General features: G+C 35.7%; 1 protein-coding gene across 1 annotated transcript in view; it reads left to right on the top strand.

Moving 5' to 3' along the window:
- The window catches only part of CUL3 (cullin 3), a 54,217-nt gene extending 36,058 nt beyond the window's left edge, over positions 1 to 18,159 (top strand). The window contains exons 12-14 of the mRNA XM_007450043.1: positions 4,649 to 4,835; positions 14,791 to 14,936; positions 17,687 to 18,159. Coding sequence (XP_007450105.1) covers positions 4,649 to 4,835; positions 14,791 to 14,936; positions 17,687 to 17,818 — 465 coding nt within the window. The 3' untranslated portion in view covers positions 17,819 to 18,159. The remainder of the gene's footprint in view (positions 1 to 4,648; positions 4,836 to 14,790; positions 14,937 to 17,686) is intronic.
- Positions 18,160 to 23,945: the final 5,786 nt, after the last annotated feature.

The following is a 23,945-nucleotide window of genomic DNA, read 5'->3' as shown; positions in this document are numbered from 1 at the left end:
TCAGGCTGCTCAGGCTTTTTCCTCTTCTTATATAGTTTTTGGAATGAAGTCCATATTGTGATTTAGAACAGCTAAAATATGGAAATACATATAGTGTTAATCTGTACCTTGGATTTTTAGTAATAGCATTTAATTTTTGAAAGAGGTATGGATATTAATACATATTTTTCTGAATGTTCTTTATTATACTTTTCAAAAATTTCTGAGAATGAGTCTGAAATATAAAAACTAATTGTAGACAGTAGCAAAATTAATGTCAGACAGAATTTGAATAGAAAACCATTAAACAGCAGTGGTAATTGATAATTCATCGAGAACTTACGTCAGTAATGTGGCATAACAATATATGAAGGAAAATGGTTGGAAGTACAAGGAGAAATAGGCAATTCCACAGTTACAGAAATCCCTCACAAATGTACTGATTGACTATACGATAAAAAAGAGGGATATAGAAGATTTGAATAACACAATTAGCAAATTAAAATTGAAAGCTCTACAGGGAACTTTAAACTCAGAAAGCAAAATACACAAATTGTTCTTGGGAAATATCTGAGGCTGGCATAACCTTATTACTAAAACTGAACAAGGAAAATACAAAAAAGAAAGGGAAGCTATAGGTTATTCAAAATAAATACACAAATCTTAAGTAAAATATTATTAGCAAGTTATATTCAGCAGTCTATTGAAATAATAATCCACTCTGTCCAAACAGGGTTTATTCCTGGAATACAAAGAAGGAATTTGTTAACAGATAGTTACTGAGATTTTATAATCATAATAAAATTAACTGATCACCTACTATATTACCAGACATCATTTCAAGGAGAAAATCAATGATTTCCACAAATGTGCAAAAAACACGCGAGAAAAGTCAGTCCCCACTTCTTATTTCCAGATGGGGGACTCGTAGCCACCTAAGAATAGAATGAAATACCTAATGGCATATGGGTGTGTCTAATGAGAGACCTAAGCTTTAAATGAGAGACCTAAGCAAACAGTAATTAGTAGTAAAATGTTAGACACCTTCCCATTAAGATTAGGAACAATTTAGGATACCTGCCTTTACTACTACTATCCAGCCTTGTTCTGCAGGTCCTAATTAACGCACTAGAAAAGAAAAAGGAATGAAATTTATAAATATCAGGAGTTGACAAAGTTTGTAGACAGTATGATTGTCAGCTATAATAATCAACTGAGAAATGAGGAGAGTTTGGTTGAAAAGTTTTTCTATAAATCATACTTACTGTAAGTCAACTTTTCTCTACATCAGAATTAATCTGAAAATGACATGAGAAAAAGGATGTTTTAATAAGAATCATAATCTTTCTAGGAATCATTCTAACCCAAAAAGTAGAAGACTTAATCGAAAAAGGCAATGAAAAGAATATGGAAGGGTAAATGTACCTGAAAGGGAAAGCTATGTGTTATAAAGGACTTTTTTTTTTTTTTAAGTCACCTATAAATTCAGTGAAATGTCAATCCAAATCTGCGGAAAATTTCTTTTCTGAGAAACTTGACAGGCTGATCCCAGAATTCATCTGGACAAGAAAATGCACAAGAATAGGCAAAGAGGGGCAGGGATTTCGGAGATGGGAAGGCCCAGTAAGAGGGAAAGGAGTATGTCTTAATACCCAGACATACCTCAAAGTTAAAATTGTTTTTAACACGTGTAGACAAATAGGTCATTTGAACAAAATAGAGAGTCCAGAAACAGATTAGTATATAGAGAGGTGTTTGGAGTGCGATTATATTTACCATTTCTAATAAACTAAAGTAACTGCTACTTCATTTGTGGGAATGGAAGGAGAGTAGTATGGCGAACTTAGTTTCATGTGTCATAGCAAATGTAAAATCAAAATCAAATTCCAGGTAGATGTAAGCACAAATCTATAAATGTAATAGAAACAAACAATATTTTGATAAGCGTGATATAAGTAAGGCCTTTTTTCAGGCCTGTTACATAAACCACAAAGAAAAAGACTGACAGATTTAACCAAGTAAAAAGTAATAAAACATGTAAATGATGAAATAAGTTAAAAGAGAAGATAAAGAGTCTAGGAGAGGGCTTCCCTGGTGGCGCAGTGGTTGAGAGTCCGCCTGCCAATGCAGGGGGCATGGGTTCGTGCCCCAGTCCGGGAAGATCCCACATGCCGCGGAGCGGCTGGGCCCGTGAGCCATGGCCGCTGAGCCTGCGCGTCTGGAGCCTGTGCTCCGCAGCGGGAGAGGCCACAACAGTGAGAGGCCCGCGTACCCCCCCCCCAAAAAAAAAGAGTCTAGGAGAAATTATTTACAGCAAGTAAGAGTATTGAAAACTGTAATACGTAAAGAGCACCAGTAAATCAGTACAAAAACAGTTGAATAGAAAAACGTGGAAGGAATACGAATAGATAAAGCACAGAAGAAGAGTTACAGATATCTTGTAAACATAAAAAGATGTTTTTTTCTCCTATTGGTTATAGAAGTACAAATTAAAATAATGAGATACCATTTTTAGCCCAATAGATAGGCAAAAGAAAAAGACAGTTCTGTGTTTGAAGGTAGAATGAATACTTATAACTGCTGTGAAGTTAAATAGTTAAGAAACTTGAAAGGCAGTTTGTCACTGTCTATCAAATATAAAATCTTTATAACTCTGAGGAAACAAGTACATTTCTAGAAATCTGCTTCAGAAACCTAGCTCTTGTACTCAGGCAGAAATGCATGCTCCATCACAAAATTGGATACAATCTCAATCTCCATATTGTGATAGAGCAAGTACTATGGAATTCCCTGTAGCTTTAACGTCGTTATGCAAACATGCAAAATCATCAAGAAATTAATGGAAGAATTCATATGGTGTGATCCTGTTTATATTTAACACTAATACTAGTGTATAGGTAAGTATGTTAATGTACATACATGTATATGTGTATTTGTATTCATGTGTGTGTGTGTATACATATATGTAGATGTATTCTAAAAAATGGCATAGAAGGATGAACATTGAATTGCAGTACAGACATTTCCTGACGTATGGTGGTTTGACTTAAGATTTTTCAGCTTTATGATGGCACAAAGCAGTATGCATTCGGTTGAGGCTGTACTTTGAATTTTGATCTTTTCCCAGGCTGGGATCAGCAAGCTGCAGCTCTCAGCTAGGTGACCACAAGAGTAAACAACTGATACACTTATCACCGTTCTGTACCCAGACAACCATTCTGCTTTTTACTTTCAGTACAATATTCAATAATTACATGAGGTATTCAACACTATTATAAAAAATAGGCTTTGTGTTAGATGATTTTGCCCAACTATAGGCTAAGGTACGTGTTCTGAGCATGTTTAAGGTAGGCTAGGCTTAGCTAGGATGTTCAGTAGGTTACGTGCATTAAATGCCTTTTCAGCTTATTCAGTACTATGAGTTTATTAGGACATAACCCCGTTGTAATTTGAATAAGATCTGTAGCTACCTCTAGGAATGATCTGTAGTTGTTAAAATACCACCTAAGAAGGTATTTCTGGTTCTTTGACTATGGTTAAACAATAATACATGTAAATAAGTCACTTTTAGCATGTACATAATAATTACAGTTAACATTCTAATTATTAATAGCACCTATTTAATTTGCTGGGATTAACATTTATATGTCTAAAGTATGTAGACATACTGAGATCATTTGAAGCAAGGGAATATGCATCGTCATCACTAAAGGTCACATTTCTCAGTTTCACTTACCTGACAGTCCTTTAGAAAAGCCTAAACTGTTCTTCAGAGACTTGTGAAAGGGAGAACAACTCTCTCCAGATCAGTTACATACTCTGAATAACACCCTCTTTATGCCCACTCTTCTTGAGCTCCTTTTGAGAAAAAAACAGCTTTATACAATGTGAATCAAAATGATGTATCCTAATATGAAGATTTGCTGCACCATACAGTACCTGTAGATGTGAAGGGACTAAATCGTATGCATGTACAATTCTCTTACCGTCCCGTTGATGTAAAAAGAATATAATGAATTTAAAAGTTACAGATTCACTCTGTCCTGAACTGCTTTTTTTTTCAGTATTACATTTTATTCATGCCATAATAATGTAGCAAAAATTATCACCTGCACTTCAAAACATATTTCATGTTGCTTTTCATATTTAGTATTAATTATCAAGTATTTAAAAAATTTTTTTCTTAATTTGGTTATACAGGCAGTAAAAATGGTCAACTTGGATTGTAAACTTTGATAATATGATAGAAGACCTTAGGTCAGGCTTACTTTGATTATTTCTAGGAAAGAAGTTGCTAAGCAAAGGAGTAGTATGGATAAACTTGAGAGGATGATTGTAGAGTATAAAATTAGCAATCATATGTTGATTAACACTTTGTTTTTTACCTAAATATTAAAGCAGGTCCCTTAATAATCTCTGCTGGATGACATTCTTAGACTACGCTTTATATCTCTGAAACAAAAAGTACATGTCTTTTCAGTATTTTGTAATTTGAACTACCTTTTTCTCTAATTTGTTCAAATAAGTGAGATTTTAGAGTCATAATAGTCAGAAAGTTCTTTGTTGTAAATTATTTAATGGAATTACCTCTCTAATTACTGCTTGGTCAATCTTACTTACTAATTAATCTTTCAGAAAGTCTAATTATGTTAATCTGATGAAATTTCAGGAAATCCAACAAGAGACAGATATCCCTGAAAGAGAACTTGTTAGAGCCCTGCAGTCCCTCGCCTGTGGTAAACCAACGCAGCGGGTTCTCACAAAGGAACCCAAGTCAAAGGAAATAGAAAATGGTCACATATTTACAGTTAATGATCAGTTCACATCCAAACTACACAGAGTCAAGATTCAAACAGGTATCTGGAATTATATTTTTCTCTCTAAAAAAATTTTATATATTTCTTCTTTCTAAAAAAATTCTTAATTGTTGGATTTCTATTTTTTAAAAAGTAATGCTTTTCTGGTGCTGCATGACACATAGGCTTAAGAAATAGAGCACTTTTATTGATATGTGTTCCTGTCAAAATGCAGTTGAATCCAAGTACAGTAAGCATTTTAAAAAGTCATTCATAATGTGAACTAGTATTTATTTCCATATGGTTTTTGACAAGTGAAATGTAATTTTATGAACATATTAGTACTTATAATTGTTTTTAACTGGTTAACTAATAGTCATTGATGTCTATTTTAAAGCATTTACAAATTTCTCAAAATTGGGAGTTACCTGTTTAAAATTTAATCTTTAAATGCAACTATTTATATTTGATAAATACTTTCTAAGTTTCAAAATTTAAAAACCCATATTCTCTCTCTAACTTAAAACCAGTGATGACCCTGTTGTGAACAGATTTTGGTACAGCTTTTTTTTAGGTTGATGGTAAACGTCCTACTTATTGTATATTTAACAATGTTAGGTGTATATTTTCTATGCATTTAAGGAGGAAAAAAGGCACTTTACCTTTGCTGATTTTTAAAACTCTAATGTAGCTTGCTACCTGGTTTCAAAACTAGTATTAGGTAAGCTTCCCAATGCTAGTTTATCCATTACAGCTAATATGTCTGTACAGTAAGATTAACTTTTTAAATGACTACAATTTTCTGATTTGAAAATGGTTTTACATTATATATTAATAAAAGATAAAGTCTTTTAAAAATTATTTTAATGTTAAATATACAATTGATTGCCGGAATATATTGATTCAAGAACATTTTATATACACTTTTGTTTTTCTTTTTGACCCTAATTGGATATTCTTTTCAAAGCAGGGTGGTCTCTCTTCACAGTCTTGACTACTTTGTCCCATCATTGCAAACCTTATCATTGTATCTTATCTTCATCACCAAAATTGATCCATATATTTGGGACACAGATGTATATTAAAAATAAAACAGAACTGTGCTAAGGAGGGTCATGGAATAAAATTGCTTCTCCTCCCAGTACAAGACATATGACTTTATAGTTTTGGGCAGAAATGGGTTTTGGATATCAGGACTTACTTGAATCTCAGATTTGGAGGATATATGGTGATACATATCTGAAATACCCAGCCTCACCCTGCTTTATCCTAAATAAATAAGTGTTTTTGTAATGCAAGATTCCATTGTGTCCTGCAAATATTGTCAGATATTATTGTGATTATCAAAAAAATAGTCTTCTTCATAGATTGTTAATTTTTGGTGTTAAGTGTGTGTGTATAGTATTTTAGATCTGATTAAAATAGGAATAAAGTTATACATGATGAAGAATTTGACTCGATGACCTTTTAAAGTTCTTTTCAGCTGTAAAATTCTGTAAAGAAAAATGTTTTTCATTTTGAAATGGTGCTTAGATTATCTTGGCTCTTACTGATACTTTGTAGAAGTTAAAATTTTCTCTCTGGTGATAAGTATTGTGACCACGTAGTTTTTTTAAAGTTGTCAAAATACATGTTCACCTTTTTGAGAAAGTACTCAGGCTCGTAATCAAATATTCAGAGAGGCTGATCTTACCTACTTATGCTGCTTTTTACCGTGGTCAGTAATAGACATTCAAGCAAAAACTGAAAAGCATTTACTCAAATAACACAACCTTTGAAAAGAATTAGATTCATTGTATTTTACAGTGATTTCTGTAGTTGACAGCCTTCCCCACCACCAGCACTCACCTTCTCTGTCCCTTTCCTCCTAATACATCTAGATACTTAGGCACCCACTTACACAGCACATACCCTTGTTATGCTCTTCTTAAATGCAGAGAGTATTGTGCTAGGCTCTGGGAGTGAGCTCCTGCCCTCACATTTTAAAGAACATCATAATTCAGTGTGTGTCACCACAATCTTCCCATTTATCTTGGAGTATATTAATTTAGGTGACCAAATTTAGATGAACCAAGTGGATTGTTAAAAAGTTGGGTTTTTTCCCTCCACCATTTTATTTTATATATTTTCACATCTGCAGGAAAAGTGAAAAACGCTCTAATAGATAATAGTTAAAATTATGCCACATTTGCTCAAGCACCCTTATTTCCACCCTCGTGCTCTCCCTCTCCTCCCTTCATATATGTATATATTTCCTATAGCATTTTTTTGAATAGCTCTTTATTGGAGTATAATTGCTTCACAATACTGTGTTAGTTTCTGTTGCACAAGAAAGTGAATTAGCCATGTCCCCATATCCCCTCCCTTTTGAGCCTCCCTGCCATCCTCTCTGTCCCACGTCTCTAGGTCATTGCAAAGCACCAAGCCCATCTCCCTGTGCTATGTAGCTGCTTCCCATCAGCCAACTATTTTAATTTGGTAGTGTATGTATGTCGATGCTACTCTCACTTCGCTCCAGTTCCGCCCTCCCACCCCATGTCCTCGAGTCCATTTTCTATGTCTACCTCTTTTTTTTTAGATTCCACATATATGTGGTAATATATGATATTTGTTTTTCTCTTTCTGATTTACTTCACTCTGTGTGACAGACTCTGGGTCCATCCACCTCACTACAAATAACTCGTTTTCTTTTTATGGTTGAGTGATATTCCATTGTGTATAAGTGCCACATCTTCTTTATCCATTCATGTGTCATGGGACATATAGGTTGGTTCCATGTCCTGGCTGTTGTAAATATTGCTGCAGTGAACATTGTGGTACACGTCTCTTTGAATTACGGTTTTCTCAGGGTATATGCCCAGTAGTGGGATCGTTGGGTCATATGGTAATTCTAGTGTTAGTTTTTTAAGGAACCTCCATACTGTTTTCCATAGTGGTTGTATCAGTTTACATTCCCACCAACAGTGCAGGAGAGTTCCCTTTTCACCACACCCTTTCCAGCATTTATTATTTCTAGATTTTTTGATAACGGCCATTCTGACCAACATGAGGTGATACCTCATTGTAGCTTTGATTTGCATTTCTCTAATAATTAGTGATATTGAGCATCTTTTCATGTGCCTCTTGGCTATCTGTGTGTCTCCGTTTGTGAAATGTCTATTTAGGTCTTCCACCCATTTTTAAACTGGATTGTTTGTTTTTTTGATATTGAGCTCTATGAGCTGTTTGTATAGTTTGGAGATTAATCCTTTGTTGTTTCATTTGCAAATATTTTCTCGCATTCTGAGGGTTGTCTTTTTGTCTTGTTTATGGTTTCCTTTGCTGTGCAAAAGCTTTTAAGTTTAATTAAGTCCCGTTTGTTTATTTTTGCTTTTATTTCCCTTACTCTAGAAGGTAGGTCAAAAAAGATCTTGCTGTGGTTTATGTCAAAGAGTGTTTTTCCTATGTTTTCCCCTAAGAGTTTTATAGTGTCTGGTCTTACATTTAAGTCTTTAACCCATTTGGAGTTTATTTTTGTTTATGGTGTTAGGTAGTGTTCTAATTTCATTCTTTTACATGTAGCTGTCCAGTTTTCCCAGCACCACTTATTGAAGAGACTGTCTTTTCTCCATTGTATGTTCTTGCCTTCTTTGTCGTAAATTAGTTGACCATATGTGTGTGGGTTAATCTCTGGGCATTCTGTTTGGTACCGTTGATCTGTATTTCTGTTTTTGTGCCACTACCGTACTGTCTTGATTACTGTAGCTTTGTGGTATAGTTTGAAGTCGGGGAGCCTGATTCCTCCAACTCCGTTTTTCTTTCTCAAGATGCTTTGGCTATTCGGGGTCTTCTGTGTTTCCATACGAATTGTAAAATTTTTTGTTCTAATTCTGTGAAGAATGCCATTGGTAGTTTGATAGGGATTGCATTGAATCTGTAGATTGCTTTAGGTAGTATAGTCATGACTGTTTGCACAGTATTGATTCTTCCAACCCAAGAACGTGATATATTTCTCCATCTGCTTATGTCATCTTTGATTTCTTTCATCAGTTTTATAGTTTTCTGAGTACAAATCTTTTGCCTCCTTAGTCAGGTTTATTCCTAGGTATTTTATTCTTTTTGTTGCAGTGGTAAATGGGAGTGTTTCCTTTATTTCTTTTTCTGATTTTTCATTGTTGGTGTATAGGAATGCCAGAGATTTCTGTGCATTAATTTTGTATCCTGCAACCTTACCAAATTCATTGATTAGTTCTAGTAGTTTTCTGGTGGCATCTTCAGGATTTTCTACGTATAATATCATGTCATCGGCAAACAGTGACAGTTTTACTTCTTCTTTTCCAATTTATATTCCTTTTATTTCTTTTTCTTCTCTAATTGCTATGGCTAGGACTTCCAAAGCTATGTTGAATAATAGTGGCAAGAGGGAACATCCTTGTCTTGTTCCTGATCTTAGTGGAAATGGTTTCAGTTTTTCACCATTGAGTATGATGCTTGCTGTGGGTTTGTCATATATGACCTTGATTATGTTGAGGTAGGTACCCTCTGTGCCCATTTTCTGGAGTTTTTATCATAAATGGGTGTTGAATTTTGTCACAAGCTTCTTCTCCATCTATTGAGATGATTATATGGTTCTTATTCCTTAATTTGCTAATGTGGTGTATCACATTGATTGATTGCATATATTGAAGAATCCTTGCATCCTTGGGATAATTCCCACTTGATCATGGTGTATGGTCCTTTTAATGTGCTTTTCGATTCTGTTTGCTAGTATTTTGTTGAGGTTTTTTCCATCTATATTCATCAGTGATATTGGTCTATAATTTTCTTTTTTTGTGATATCTTTTTCTGGTTTTGGTATCAGGATGATGGTGGCTTTGTAGAACAAATTTGGGAGTGTTTCTCCCTATGTAGTTTTTTGGAAGAGTTTGAGAAGGATGGGTGTTAGCTCTTCTCTAAATGTTTGATAGAATTCGCCTGTGAAGCCATCTGGTCCTGGACTTTTGTTTGTTGGAAGATTTTTAATTATGGTTTCAATTTCATTACTTGTGATACATCTGTTTATATTTTCTAATTCTTCCTGGTTCTCTCTTGGAAAATTGTACCTTTCCAAGAATTTGTCCATTTCTTCATGGTTGTCCATTTTATTGGCATATAGTTGTTTGCAGTAGTCTCTTGTAATTCTTTGTATTTCTGTAGTGTCAGTTGTGATTTCTTCTTTTTCATTTCTAATTTTATTGATTTGTGTCCTCTCCCTTTTTTTCTTGATGAGTTTGGCTAAAGGTTTGTCAGTTTTGTTTATCTTCTCAATGAACCAGCTTTTACTTTTATTGATCTTTGCTATTGTTTTCTTTGTATTTCATTTATTTCTGCTTTGATCGTTATGATTTCTTTCCTTCTACTGATTTTAGGTTTTCTTTGTTCTTTCTCTAGTTGTTTTAAGTGTAGGGTTCGATTGTTTATTTGAGATTTTTCTTGTTTCTTGAGGTGAGATTCTGTTGCTATAAACTTCCCTCTTAGAACTGCTTTTGCTGAATCCCATAGGTTTTGGGGTCGTCGTGTTTTCATTGTCATTTGTTTTAGGTATTTTTTGATCTCCTCTTTGATTTCTTCAGCGATCTCTTGGTTATTTAGTAGTGCACTGTTTAGTCTCCATGTATTTGTTTTTTTACAGTGTTTTTCCTGTAATTGATTTCTAGTCTTACAGCATTGTGGTCAGAAAAGATGCTTGATACAATTTCAATATTCTTAAGTTTTTCAAGGCCTGATTTGTGACCCAAGATGTGATCTTTCCTGGAGAGTGTTCCATGTGCACTTGAGAAGAAAGTGTATTCTGCCACTTTTGGGTAGAACGTTCTATAAATATCAATTAGATCTATCTGGTCTCTTGTGTCATTTAAAGGTTGTGTTTCCTTATTTATTCTCTGTTTGGATGATCTGTCCATTGGTGTAAGTGAGATGTTAAAGTCCCCTACTATTATTGTGTTTCTGTCAATTTCTCCTTTCATGGTTGTTAGCATTTGCCTCATGTATTGAGGTGCTACTGTGTTGGTGCCTAAACATTTATAATTGTTGTATCTTCTTCTTGGATTGATCCTGTGATCATTATGTAGTGTCCCTCCTTATCTCTTGTAACAGTCTTTATTTTAAAGTCTATTTTATCTGATACAAGTATTGCTACTTCAGCTTTCTTTCCATTTGCATGGAATATCTTTTTTCCATCCCTTCAGTTTCAGTCTGTATGTGTCCGTAGGTCTGAAATGGGTCTCTTCTAGACAGCATATATATGAGACTTGTTTTTGTATCCATTCAGCAAGTCTGTGTCTTTTGGTTGGAGCATTTAATCCATTCACGTTGAAGGTAATAATCAATATGTATGTTCCTGTTACCATTTTCTTAATTGTTTGGGTTTGTCTTTGTTGGTCTTTTTCTTCTCTTGTGTTTCCCCCTTAGCGAAGTTTCTTGAGCGTTTGTTGTAAAGCTGGTTTGGTGGTGATGAATTCTCTTAGCTTTTGCTTGTCTGAAAAGCTTTTGACTTCTCCATCAAATCTTCTTTTTTTTTTTTTTTTTTGGCGGTACGTGGGCCTCTCACTGTTGTGGCCTCTCCCATTGTGGAGCACAGGCTCCGGACGTGCAGGCCTAGCAGCCAGGGCCCACAGGCCCAGCCGCTCCACGGCATGTGGGATCCTCCCAGACCAGGGCACAAACCCGTGTCGCCTGCATCGGCAGGCAGACTCCCAACCACTGCGCCACCAGGGAAGCCCTCTCCATCGAATCTTAATGACATCCTTGCTGGGTAGAGTAATCTTGGTTGTAGGTTTTTCTCTTTCATGACTTTAAGTGTATCCTGCCTCTCCCTTCTGGCCTGCAGAGTTTCCACTGAAAAATCAGCTGATAAACTTATGGGGATTCCTTTGTATGTTATTTCTTGTTTTTCCCTTGCTGCTTTTAATAGTTTTTCTTTGAATATAATTTTTTTTACTTTCATAAACATGTGTCTTGGTGTGTTTTACCTTGGGTTTATCCTTTATGGGACTCTGTGCTTCCTGGACTTGGGTGACTATTTCCTTTCCCATGTTAGGGAAGTTTTCAGTTATAATCTCTTCAAATATTTTCTCAGACCCTTTCTTTTTCTTTTCTTCTTCTGGGACCCCTCTAATTCAAATATTGGTGAGTTTAGTGTCGTCCCAGAGGTCTCTGAGATTTTGTCTTCAATTCTTTTCATTCTTTTTTCTTTATTCTGCTCCTCGGCGGTTATTTCCACCATTTTGACTTCCAGCTCACTGATTTGTTCTTCTGCCTCAGTTATTCTGTTATTGTTTCCTTCTAGTGTAATTTTCATTTCAGTTATTATGTTGTTCATCTCTGTTTGTTCTTTAGTTATTCTAGATCTTTGTTAAACATTTCTTGTATGTTCTCAATCTGTACCTCCATTCTATTTCTGAGATTCTGGATCATCTTTACTATCATTATTCTGAATTTTCAGGTAGATTGCCTATTTCCTCTTAATTTATTTGGCCCTGTAGGTTTTTACCTTACTCCTTCATCCGTGACATGTTTTTTGCTGTCTCTTTTTTTTTTAATGAGTGGGGTTGTGTTCCTACCTTACTGGTTGTTTGTCCTGAGGCTTCCGGCACTGGGGTTTGTAGGCTTATTGGGTAGAGCTGGGTCTTCCTGATGAGCTGAGGACCTCTGTGAGTCCTCACTCTGATGAATATTCCCTGGGGTCTGAGGTTCTCTGTCAGTCCAGTGGTTCGGACTTGGAGTTCCTACCGCAGGAGCTTCCGCCCAACCCCAGGCTCATGAACCAAGATCCTGCAAGCCGCCTGGGGCAGCAAAAAAAAAAAAGAACAGTAACAGAGTAAAAAATAAAATTAGATTAGGAAACTAACAGATACGTTAGGAAGAATATAAAAATATAGATGAATCAACAACCGGAAGGTACATCAGATCAGTACCACAATAGTAAAAAAAAAAGAGAGAGAGAGATAAAAGAAAAAGGGATAGGGGCCTTGGCTGTGGAGGGGTTGCTTAAGCAAGGGTGTGGTTTGGGTGGTGGGCAGGGCCTATGCTGAGGACCCACAGGGCTGGAAAAGGCCCTGGGGGCTGTGGGGGGTGGAGCTTAGGCTCAAGGAACAGAAGGGGCCCAGGCTTGCCCCCCACACCCGGTCTCAGAGGGCAGGGGACCTCGGGGCTCAGCAGGCTCCCTGGGCTCAAGTGGTGGGGCAAATGCCCTCCTCTCCTCTCCTGCGCCTCTGGTCTGGGAGGGCCCCTCCTGATCTCCTGGGCCTCCCTCCTGTGCCCCCAAGGACCTGCGTGGCCTGGAGGGGACTTTGGGGGCCAGGGAACTGGCCTGGGAACTCAGCAGGCTCCTTTCCCACTCTTCCTGGTGAGTCCCTCCTGCCTGTGTCTTCTGATCTACCCGGCCTCAGGGGCGCCGATCCTGTCTGGCCTCCACTTCTCCTCCCCCCTCAGTCCCCCTGTGTCCTACCGGTTCACTTTGCAGTTCCTCCTGTCTCCTTGGGCATGAGAGTCCCCCACCAGCAGCCGGCAGGTGCCCTAGTTGTGGGGAGACGCTAACTCCGCATCTTTGCACACCACCATCTTGACTCCGCCTCCTTTCCTACATCATTTTAACTTAATTTGCAAGCATTATAACACTTCCCACTTAAATACTTGAGCATATACCTATCTCAGAATTAAGATTTTGCCACCTAATTGTAATACTGTATCACACCCCCCAAAATTAATAATTCCAAACATCTATATATCACCCATATTTACATGTCCACAGTTGTCTCAAAAATGCCTTTCGTATCTTATTTTTTGGATCCAGGATTCAGTCAAGGGTTCCACATTACATTGATTTTAATGTTTCTTTAGTTCTATTCAATCTAATCCAGTGCCTCTATCTTTTTTTTCCCCTTATGACATTGAATTTTTGAAGAAAAGCATTTTTCTTCTTTAGTTGAGCATTTTATTCTAATTTTACTCTTTTTTATTAAGGTATTGATTAACTTGGGAGAAGACACTGAAAGCAGAATTCTTAACCAAGGGATTCTAATTAGAAACAGCTGAATGAATATGCCCACCAAAATGATCTTCTAGATTGTACAGTCTGCTATCTCCTGGTTGTGCCCATGCCTAAGTCAGCGATGTTGCATATGGTTCTTTGTAATTTTACAGTTTCTCCCTCCAGAAACTTCACATGTATCTCCTATTGATGACCAAATAAACAAAAAAAAATCTTTCTCTGCTGCTTCACTTAGCGCAAAGTTATAAGAGAAAGGGACTTGTATACTTAATTCTTTAGCAGTTGCCTTGAAGACTATAGGGAATAACAGTAAGACTTCTAAAGAGTGGAATATAGTTTGCATTAGTGATATTGAGATTATGACATTTAATAATTACCGGGATACATGACAAGAAATTGTTAAATAATTGATGAGAGGTACAAAAGAATTGTTACGGAGTTTGGTTAAGTGACATTCTAGTGGTACTTAAAATTTTTTATTCAGCTAACTAAATCTTGGCAATACATGTTCTTTCCTCCTCTTAAAGTCCCCACATTTCTCCTGTTTGAGATGCTTTTGGTGAGGTTTAACTTGGAGTCATAGTGGTAAAATACTAGTTAACCTCTGGAAGTCACAAGCAATGAAAATTATTTACTGATAATTTTACTGCTAAATATATCCAGCTAGTGTTTTTCTTCTAGGAAAGGAATCATTGAATTCTATAAAAATAAAATTGGTTTTATTATCTCTGTAAAATTGAACTCCTAATATTTAAAAAGAATAATTTAGAATTGAAGAATTTTTATATCACTGCTTGTTAATTTAAATATTTATTAAAGTAAACGTTGAATTAGGCACTTTTTGAGTGTTTAATTAATAAGTATATGTGTGGTGTATATTCAGAGGTTGACATTGATTTCTCTCTTGATAATAGTAAATTATATTAAGCTTGCTTACAAACATTTTTCCTTACTTTTGAAGTTTACATCATAATCACATGGTAAATGTCTTTATTTCTCTTTTAGTTGCTGCCAAACAAGGTGAATCTGACCCAGAAAGGAAAGAAACAAGGCAGAAAGTAGATGACGACAGAAAACATGAGATAGAAGCTGCTATAGTGCGGATAATGAAATCTAGGAAGAAGATGCAGCACAATGTGTTAGTAGCAGAGGTGAGGACACTTCCAGACTGGATTAATGTAGAAAAGACAAAATTACTTTAACTATTTAAATTTAGGAAAGTACTGTATTCAGCTAATTTAAAATACAATCTTAAAATTAGAAAACTGTAGTCAAATAACACATTATTAAAAGCATGGTACTTGCTTGATAGTTAACATAGCAATGCATCAAAATATGTGCACACTTTAAGAACTAATATGTTTGTAATGAAGATAATAATAGAATATTGTCACATGAAGAATAAAGAAAAAACTTTTCACTGCTATAAATTTAGTACTTTGATGTAAAACAAACTACCCATACTTCTAAAAATTAATGGCTTATTTATTGAGTAAAAGTTAGGAAACTAAGGAGGGGAAGACCATTGTGAAGCCATTGAAATAGTGAGGAACAAGGTGATTAGGGCTGAATAAAATATTGGTTGAAGATAGCTGAATGAAGACACATAGGAAGTGAAATTGACAGCATTTACTGACTGATCGTGGGAAATGAGAGGGAGGAGTGGAGGACGACTCTGAGGCCCTTGCTTGCTTGGCCAGGTAGAGGCTGGTTTCTTTAACTGAAAAGGGAGGGGCAGTGTGCTGCTGTGTTCCACGGGTCAGCTAATAACACTTTTTATAAGTTGACTTCGTATCACATGGCAGAGAAAGAGAATTATAGGTGAGTGGTCAGTCAGTAATTAAAAAAATCATTAAAAAACCAAAACAAGTAAACCTTTAAGACATGTTGGCAATTAGGTGACTGGTTAGTTTTCCCATTTTCATTGGACTGGTAAGAATAGACATTTGATGGCAGTTCCTTGAGAAGTAAATGGAGGTGAAACCACCAAGTGAGTGGTTTCTCCTTTGAGGTGTTGGCTTGTGGGAAGGGCACAGAGAGCAATACTAGAGGATTAAGTGTTGAGTTGAGGGCTTCTGGGTACTGTTTTTCTAGATGGGAAGACATTGAGTTATATTTATATTCTAAGGATAGGAAGAGATGCTTAAAAACAAAAGGGAAGAAAAATGAGATGAGGGGATACTTGATGTACTCAAGTCTAGAAAAAGAAAGGCGAGAGGGTTGTATAGAGAACACAGGTAGGTGGTAAATGTGTTAACAGGGATACTACCAAATACCTTTCCCGAGAGCCCAGGGCTGGGTGCAGGGGTGGTTGGAATGAAGCATGGAAACAAGCATGGACAAATGGATAAATGTAAGGTTGTGGGAGTTTGAGGAATTTCAAACTGAAATGGCCTCTTTTCTTATGTAAAACAAGATGTGAGGTTATGGTGCTTGAGAACTTGCTGACCTTGAATGCTGTAAATTTGTGTTATCAGTCTAAACCAGAGATTGGCAACCTTTTTTTAAATGGCCAGTTGCAGCATGAAAGCACCTGTAGATAACAAGTGAGTGTGCTGTGTTCCAGGAGGGATTACAACAGGCAGCGGGCTGTATTTGCCTGTGGACCCCAGGTCTACACAAAAGGTGTAAAAACGCCAACTTTACTCAATAAAGAACCAAGTAGTGGATTTTGGGTGATGTAGTAAATGTAGAATGGGTGCTTACGGAACAGAACCAAAGGAGTCAGGGAGTTGAAGGTACTGTTGGGGGTGCAGCTCAGGTGATCTTTTATGAAGGAAGGAGGTGAGGTCAGATGAAGAAGTTATTGATAGCTTAGAAGAAAGGGCCAGAGGATTGATTCAGGGTCTCAAGTGGGTTGAGAACAAGTTTGTTGATACTGGAGTGATAATATTAGCAGAGTGATGGATTTTAGTTGGGGAGTGAAGTGCTGACGTTTCCGATTTTGAAGAGTTAATAATCCATTGTAGCCTTCGAAATGAACTGATCCAACACAAGTAAAAGAGAAGCTGGCTTATGGCTAGATGAGTAATCTGCAAGATCACTAACTGGATTAGTGAGAAAAGCATGGGCTTCAGGGGCAGGAGGATGTAGATTCTCATCTCTTCTGGCTCTATTTACTACTTGTTCATATCATTTTTCCTTTCTGGCTTATTTTCCTCATTTGTTAAACGAGACAACCTACTTTGCAGGGTTAAGAGCATTAAATAAATAAATATACACAAAACTGACTGATACATAGTGCATAGTCAGATTTTGGCTACTGCTGTAGTTAACTGTTTCATTATTACCGATGTCACAATACCTAGAATCCTGACAGCTGTTGGAGAAAATCCCAACAGTAGCACTTAACTATGGACTGGGCATTATTCTAAAGCATCACATTTGTTAACTCATTTAATATACACAACAACTTCATGAGGTTAAGTAACTTTCCCAAGGGCCCAGAGCTAGTAAGTCGTAGAGCTGGGATTTGAATCCAGGCAAGTCTGAGTCCCGAGTTTGTGCTTTTAAACACATTATGCTACCCAGATTCTGTGAATTGGGAGAGTAACCCAGAAGTCATTAGATTATAGCTTCAAAATGGGTTAAACTATATGGTGGTATAAATTCATACTAGTATATTTCCACTAATTCGTCTACTAATCCACTTTAGCATTCACATTCTGATTTGAGGAGGTATGTTCTAGACATACATTACATTTTCAAATAGAATCCTTTTTAATTTTCTGTATTTTTAATGTTCGTAATCAAATTAGTAAAGTTTGAGCTGAGTCTTAAAATTACATATCAGTTCTACTCAAAAATAAGAATTTTTGTGTGTTTATATAGAAATGTTTTTTGTTTTTGTTTTTTAATTTTCTGGTAGGAATTAGTGTTTTTTTTTAACCTTCTCTTTTAGGTAACTCAGCAGTTGAAGGCTCGATTCTTACCAAGTCCAGTTGTTATTAAAAAACGTATCGAAGGACTCATTGAGAGAGAATATTTGGCACGAACACCTGAGGATCGCAAAGTATACACATATGTAGCATAAAATGCATTCAGAAACTTGATTTATTATTGGACTGTACTCTTCGCATGGACTGGGAAGTTCTTTTAAATCATTAAATATTAAGACGACCATCTCTTCTATTAAATTACAGTACATGTTTTAGACCATTCAGATCAAGCCTTTACTCCCTTTGAGAGTTTTCAACATCAGTTGATTGAGCTTCAGGCTTTACAACGTTTATCCCTGTAGAGATCATCTTTACAGTTCCTCGGGAAAATGTGAATGTGCCGCGTTTTGTTTTCAATACTGTATGAAAACAGGAAAAAATAAAACAAAATTTAGAAAATACAGCTCATTAAAATAAAATTGTTGGATTTCATTTCCCCAGGTCTTCAGTGTTCATGTAAATGTGTTTTTGTAGTGTTGCTTAGCACTTTGCGCATTGTATAAGTTGGGTAACAGAAATGGTAAAAGAAATGACACAATTCCCAATTATCTCGCTCTGCTTAAGGCATTTCTTTAGCTCGTCTTGTTTAAAGGTTTGATAAATATACAGAGACCCAAGCATAAAATTTGAGCATGCTTTATTCTACCACTTGCACTTACTAATCTAATAGCCTAATGACCAGGAACCTTTGTTTTGGGCTCAGTATACACCCTGGTTTGATTTTTCCCTACTGTAATTTGAGATGTCACAAATTCTTACAATGATTAGGTTTTGTTCTGCATTATCTCTAGAGAAAGAAAATATTTTAGTATGTATAAATTGTACAATAATTTTTTGCTGTTGTACTCACTGCTAATAGTGGATTGTATAGGGCAGTGTTTTTATTTCATTTATTGTAGACAAAAATAAATGAATTTAGTATACACATAACTCACTAATTCAGGTGTGTCAGAGCACAAAGTTGGCAGCTGGTTGTATTTAATTCAGCCCCTCTGAAAAGCACATACAGTCTACACTTTGTTTCTAAATATCTTAGGTTCACCCTCTCTTAAATATATATTTTGATGAAGCTGGGATGCACTGTTAATTTTCTGTTTCAAAATGCATTCTAAAGATGCAATAAATATGATTACCTTAATATTTTTTAATAAGATCTTTAGTTCTTGCAGCTGCATTTTGGAAAGTGATTAAGCAATATTTTTCAAACCTGATGATTCTTGGATCATTCTTAAGCTGTTGTCCTCCAAAGAGTCATCGTTTCATGTTTTCAAAAGATGTGCTTTGTGCTGAAGATCCATGTCAGTTATCCTGTGCTTCCAACTTTCACCAATATTTTTTACCTGATTGATCTGCTGAGGATTATAGTTTGCTTTATTTTAACTTCAGAGTATTTTTATCTTCAGTTTTATTTAATTTTGTTTTCATAAGACAGTGTTTCAGATATGTAATTGGGGCAAACCACTATAGATTTCTGTTGATAGAAAAATGACATGTTACTAATAAGTTCAAGTAACCAACTGACTATGATACTGTTGATACATTTATTAGAATGTATGTCTCAGAAGATGGTATCTGTTTAAATTTATGGTCAAGTTACAACTGAATTCTAATATGGATTAAAAACTCCACATAAATATTTTTCCCCATGCGTCTTGGGTTATAATTTTCCTTTAAGACTTGCAAATATGCTCTTCCTACATTTAATTTTGTCTCCATCTGTCCTGTAGAATTATAAGTCTTATGCTCTTAATCTCTATGTTTTCCACTTCTACGTGATGCAATTAAGATACAAATGAAAACTATCATGAACATTATTCTCAGGATACTTTCACCATACTTGAGTGATAGTAGGTCAGGTGTAACAAGGAAAGCTGAAGGGTTTCCCTTTCTGATTTTACACAATTGTAATTTCTTTAATGACAGGGTGTTTACCTACAGGAAAATACTGGTTATTTCACGTTTCATAATTTTTTTATTAACTTGACAATCTGAGTGTTCTGTTTCCCAAAGTGTTGTATATATCATTTAATTGGTATATATATAACACTTTGGGAAATAGAACACTCAGATTGTCAAGTAAATAAATATGAAAGATGTAAAAACTTCCATTTGAAATCTAAATGAGACATTAAAACAAAAATTTAAGTGTTGGTTTGAACTATTAAAAATCAGTCAAGTTAAATTTATGTCATTGTCTCAAGTGTGGATGTACAAATCACATCTAGAATTCAGAGACATACTTGTTAGTTTTGGAGAACAGGTTTGATATTTATGCTTTTAAATGCTTGTAAATATATTAAAACATTTCTGAATTGCAGTTGTATGGTGGGCGAAGGCAACCATTTGCATTCAGTTGCATTTCAGTCAATTGCAGTTGAGTCAAGTGGTCGCAAAATGATGCTGCATTGAAAAAGAAAATTGGATCACCTAACATGTTTTATATGTTTTAGCGCATTTTATTTTAGCTCATTAAGCTCATAGTGATACATTTTGACCTTGCTTTTCAGCAAGAGATCATTCATGCCGTTTTTCTTCATTTTTTAATGTCTTAATCTCAAAGAATAATGCATCCTAACCATTCATTTAATCCTGTTGATGTGAATAGATCTTGGTGATTTACTTGAAGAATTTTAAGGAGGATGGATGCATAGTTTTACAACTGCAAAAATGATGTACTCTTTGTTCACTTGTTAAATTGTAATTCTCTGCTATCATTTTTGAATCCAGGACAGTGTTTATTTTGAATTGTTATATAGTTATATTATTTAAAGATTGAAAATTCATTGCAGTTAGGGAACACACAGCCTCACAAAATAAACTGTGGTTGTGATTGCAAGGTTCTTTATGTCAATGAGTTTTAAAAGGGGATGGGGAAGGGGTGCATGTCTCGCTAAAGGATGTGTTAAAATCACGTGTGTAGCACTGTAAATATAGACATGTACCACCCCCAAACTGCAAGATGCTGGTACACTTTCTTGACAAAGAACTTGTCATAGTGAAGCACTGTTGATGTTCCATCCCTCTGTGTATGTTGGGTAGCAAGAAAGGCTTAGATGGCAACTAAGGGATCTTACAATTATGCCTCCATCCCTAGGAGACTAGTTGGCATGATCTCAGGCTTCTAAATATTTAGTTCCTAATTTTGGAAAATAACCGTAGTGTGTTAAATCCAGATAATGCTGGGGGGTTTTTTGTTTACAATTTTAAATACTCATTTTGAATAAGTATTAGAGGGTTATATCTTTGCCTGCCTACTGTAACTTAAGACTCAGTTTTTATAGCCTTGTTTTTCACATGGTATCTGATGAATACTATTAGATTGTTTCAGTCTGGGGAGGAAAGCTATCACCTATCGAAATTGTAGATCGTGTATTCTCTATGGTGCATATAGTCAGTCAATAAGTGTTTTGTACTCTTGATAAGAATGTTAAAACATTTCAGGTTAGCAAAATAACATAACATTTCTATTCCCAAAAGCAGAAGTAATAGAAATGTTAAACAGTAACAACATACGTACTTACCATCATGTGCCAGACACTATTTCTGAGTGCTTTTTATATGTATTTCATTTAGTCGTCACATGGGCTCTATGAGTTGAGAACTGTTAATTATACCAGCGTTGCCCAAGGTTGCTACTAGGAAATGGCAGAGCCGGGAGCTGGACCTAGGTTTGATCATATGTCTGGCTCCTAGCTTATCTTCCATATTGCAGATTGGCATCGTTTTCTATTTATAAACGTATCATTTAGTTTGTATCTCATTCACATGAAAAAGAACTTATGGCAAGCTAAAGTTAAAGATAATACACAAAGCATCTCAATATGGAACTTGAAGCATCTCAATATGGAACTTAAGACATTTTTATTGCCTTTATATTACTTGCTGATCACAGTTTTTAGTAGGAAGGGATACAGGGAAGGTAAAGGCTGCTATTCTGGAGTCTTAGTGAATGTCTTACATATTTTAATGGGTAACATGGATAGATGCTTTATTTAAATTCAAATCTTGGGTTTTGAGAAACATTTTACTTACTGCATGCCTTTTCTATACCACATCATTTATGTAGCCAGAAGTAAGAGAAGACCTAAGAATGACTGAATATAACAAGTAATGATACAGAGGTTGGTCATGAAGCTAACTTAGGGAAACATGAATAGCTAGAACAACTTGAAAGCCGATTTAATAATTTTAGAAATAGCAAATTTGTAAATGGGTCATTTAAGTGATTTGATCCTTAGTATTAGGGTCTAAGGTGAACCTCCAGTAAGCCATGCCAAGATAACTGTGTGAGGAGCTCAAAGTAATCTTAGGAACATTTTAGTCACAATGAAATTGTCGAAGTTCAGGATTCAGGTAAAGTACAGTTGAAATAATACACGAAATTTTAGGAATTTTTGCAGTGTGGGAAAACTAAAATTCTAAGTCTTAAAATTCTTTCTGCAGTTGTGATTCTTGAATAAATGCCTCAGCACAATGTCTGGCATGTGGTGGGTGTAGGCACTCGGTAAATCTCAGATGAATGTGCTTAACGATCACGAAGTGATTTGGAAGAAAGTCTTAAAAAAATTGAACTTCGTAAATTAAAATTTGTACTGCTTTATCAGGAGAATGACAATATTCATGGAGTAAGGATTATATATTTTTTACTTTTATAAATGGAAATCACTTGATGTTTGGTTTTTAACTAGGTAAAAAGTGGGAAGTGTAGACCAACTGCTGGGTTGTTCCAGATGGTATTAAATGCTGATTTTAAAGCCCTCTTTGACTCACAACATCCCATGGAAAAAACTCACTCAGACTAGTGATATAAAAATTCATGATCCCACTTAGAGCTAATGGGGTACAGGAATTTGGGCACAGGTCTGTGTGATTCCAAAACCTGTGCTTCTCTAATTAGTGTTAATGTGTCCCCAGTTGTTTTGGCAGATGATGGGCAAAACTTTATGAACTGAATTTGCATCTGAAAGGTGATTTTCTTGGTGAGTATTATGGTGAAGGTTTGTGTTGTTTTTTTTTTTTTTTAGAAAGTGTTCTTTGGAGAATTTGATACTGTGAAACTTGTGTAGAACCTGCACAAGAGAAAATCTGGCAGAATATTAGCTGTGCATATCACTGTATGTGGTATATGTGAATTGTTTACAGTAAGTTTATAGAACTGATGTCAGATAACAATATCTGTAGAATTAATCTTTTATTTCCTACATGATGCTATCCTCTGTATTAAAAAAATAACCACTAGACTGATTTTTTCTTTTTTAATGGAATGCAGTTAGTCGTAAGCAGAAAGAGACAAAACTTACCTAAAGGGCATGGAATCAAGTGAGGAAAAGGATGAAATCTGCATTTTGTTGCAGTGTGTAGCTCTAGCAATAGGCAACCAGTGTATGTAACTGTGAAATAGACTCTGTCAAAAGCCTGCTGCAACTTCTACATCTGAATGAAGGGGGTGGGGTGGGAGGGGAACGCCCTTAAGAAAGTCTATACATATTGGGTTGGCCAAAAAGTTCGTTCAGATGTTTCCGTAAGATGTTACAGTACTGTGTTTATAGTTATCACTTTTAAAAAAATTCCCGCTCTCGGGTTTGGCTGCAGAGGTGTTTTGCAGTACTCCTAAGAAAAGCAAAGTTACTATCTTCTGACCAAAATTCATATTATCCAAATTTGTAGTAAGGCATCTAATCCACCTGACTTGAGCTGATTAGAAAATAATGCAATCCATTCTCAAAGAAGTGACAGGTTGCAGTAGCTTTTAAAAGCTGTTCCAAAAGAGGAGTGACAAGTGCTTTGGTGTTTTAAAGCCTACAAGTACACCAGAATTTCTTAAGGAAGGTTTAAAACCAAACAAAAACATAATGCCGCTTGTAGATTATGATTTAGTAGGTCTGAGGTGATTCTGTGCAGCTAAATTCGGGAACCGTTGCTTTAGATTACATGTGTTATAATAAAGCATATAAGTTCCCAGTTTTCCTAATTGAACATTCATTTGATATGGTATGCAAGTTATGAGATGCTCTTACACATCTTACATGTACTTATTAAACCTCAGCTGGTTATGGCAACATGTTGGTCAAGTCAAGTGGTTTGATTACCAAGTGGACCAGTTAATTTCAAGCTACTCATGGTCACAGATCACAGTGTTAATCACAACCAATCAGTTGTCATTAGTGGATCCTCCTAAATCCGGGGTGGGGGTGGCTGGATCAGTAATATTGTAATATTGTC

This window comes from Lipotes vexillifer, unplaced genomic scaffold, assembly GCF_000442215.2.
Source record: "Lipotes vexillifer unplaced genomic scaffold, Lipotes_vexillifer_v1.1 scaffold2491, whole genome shotgun sequence".
Taxonomy (NCBI): Eukaryota; Metazoa; Chordata; class Mammalia; order Artiodactyla; family Lipotidae; genus Lipotes; species Lipotes vexillifer.
Note: the sequence above shows the minus strand (reverse complement) of the source record. Positions and strands in the feature narration are given on the sequence as shown.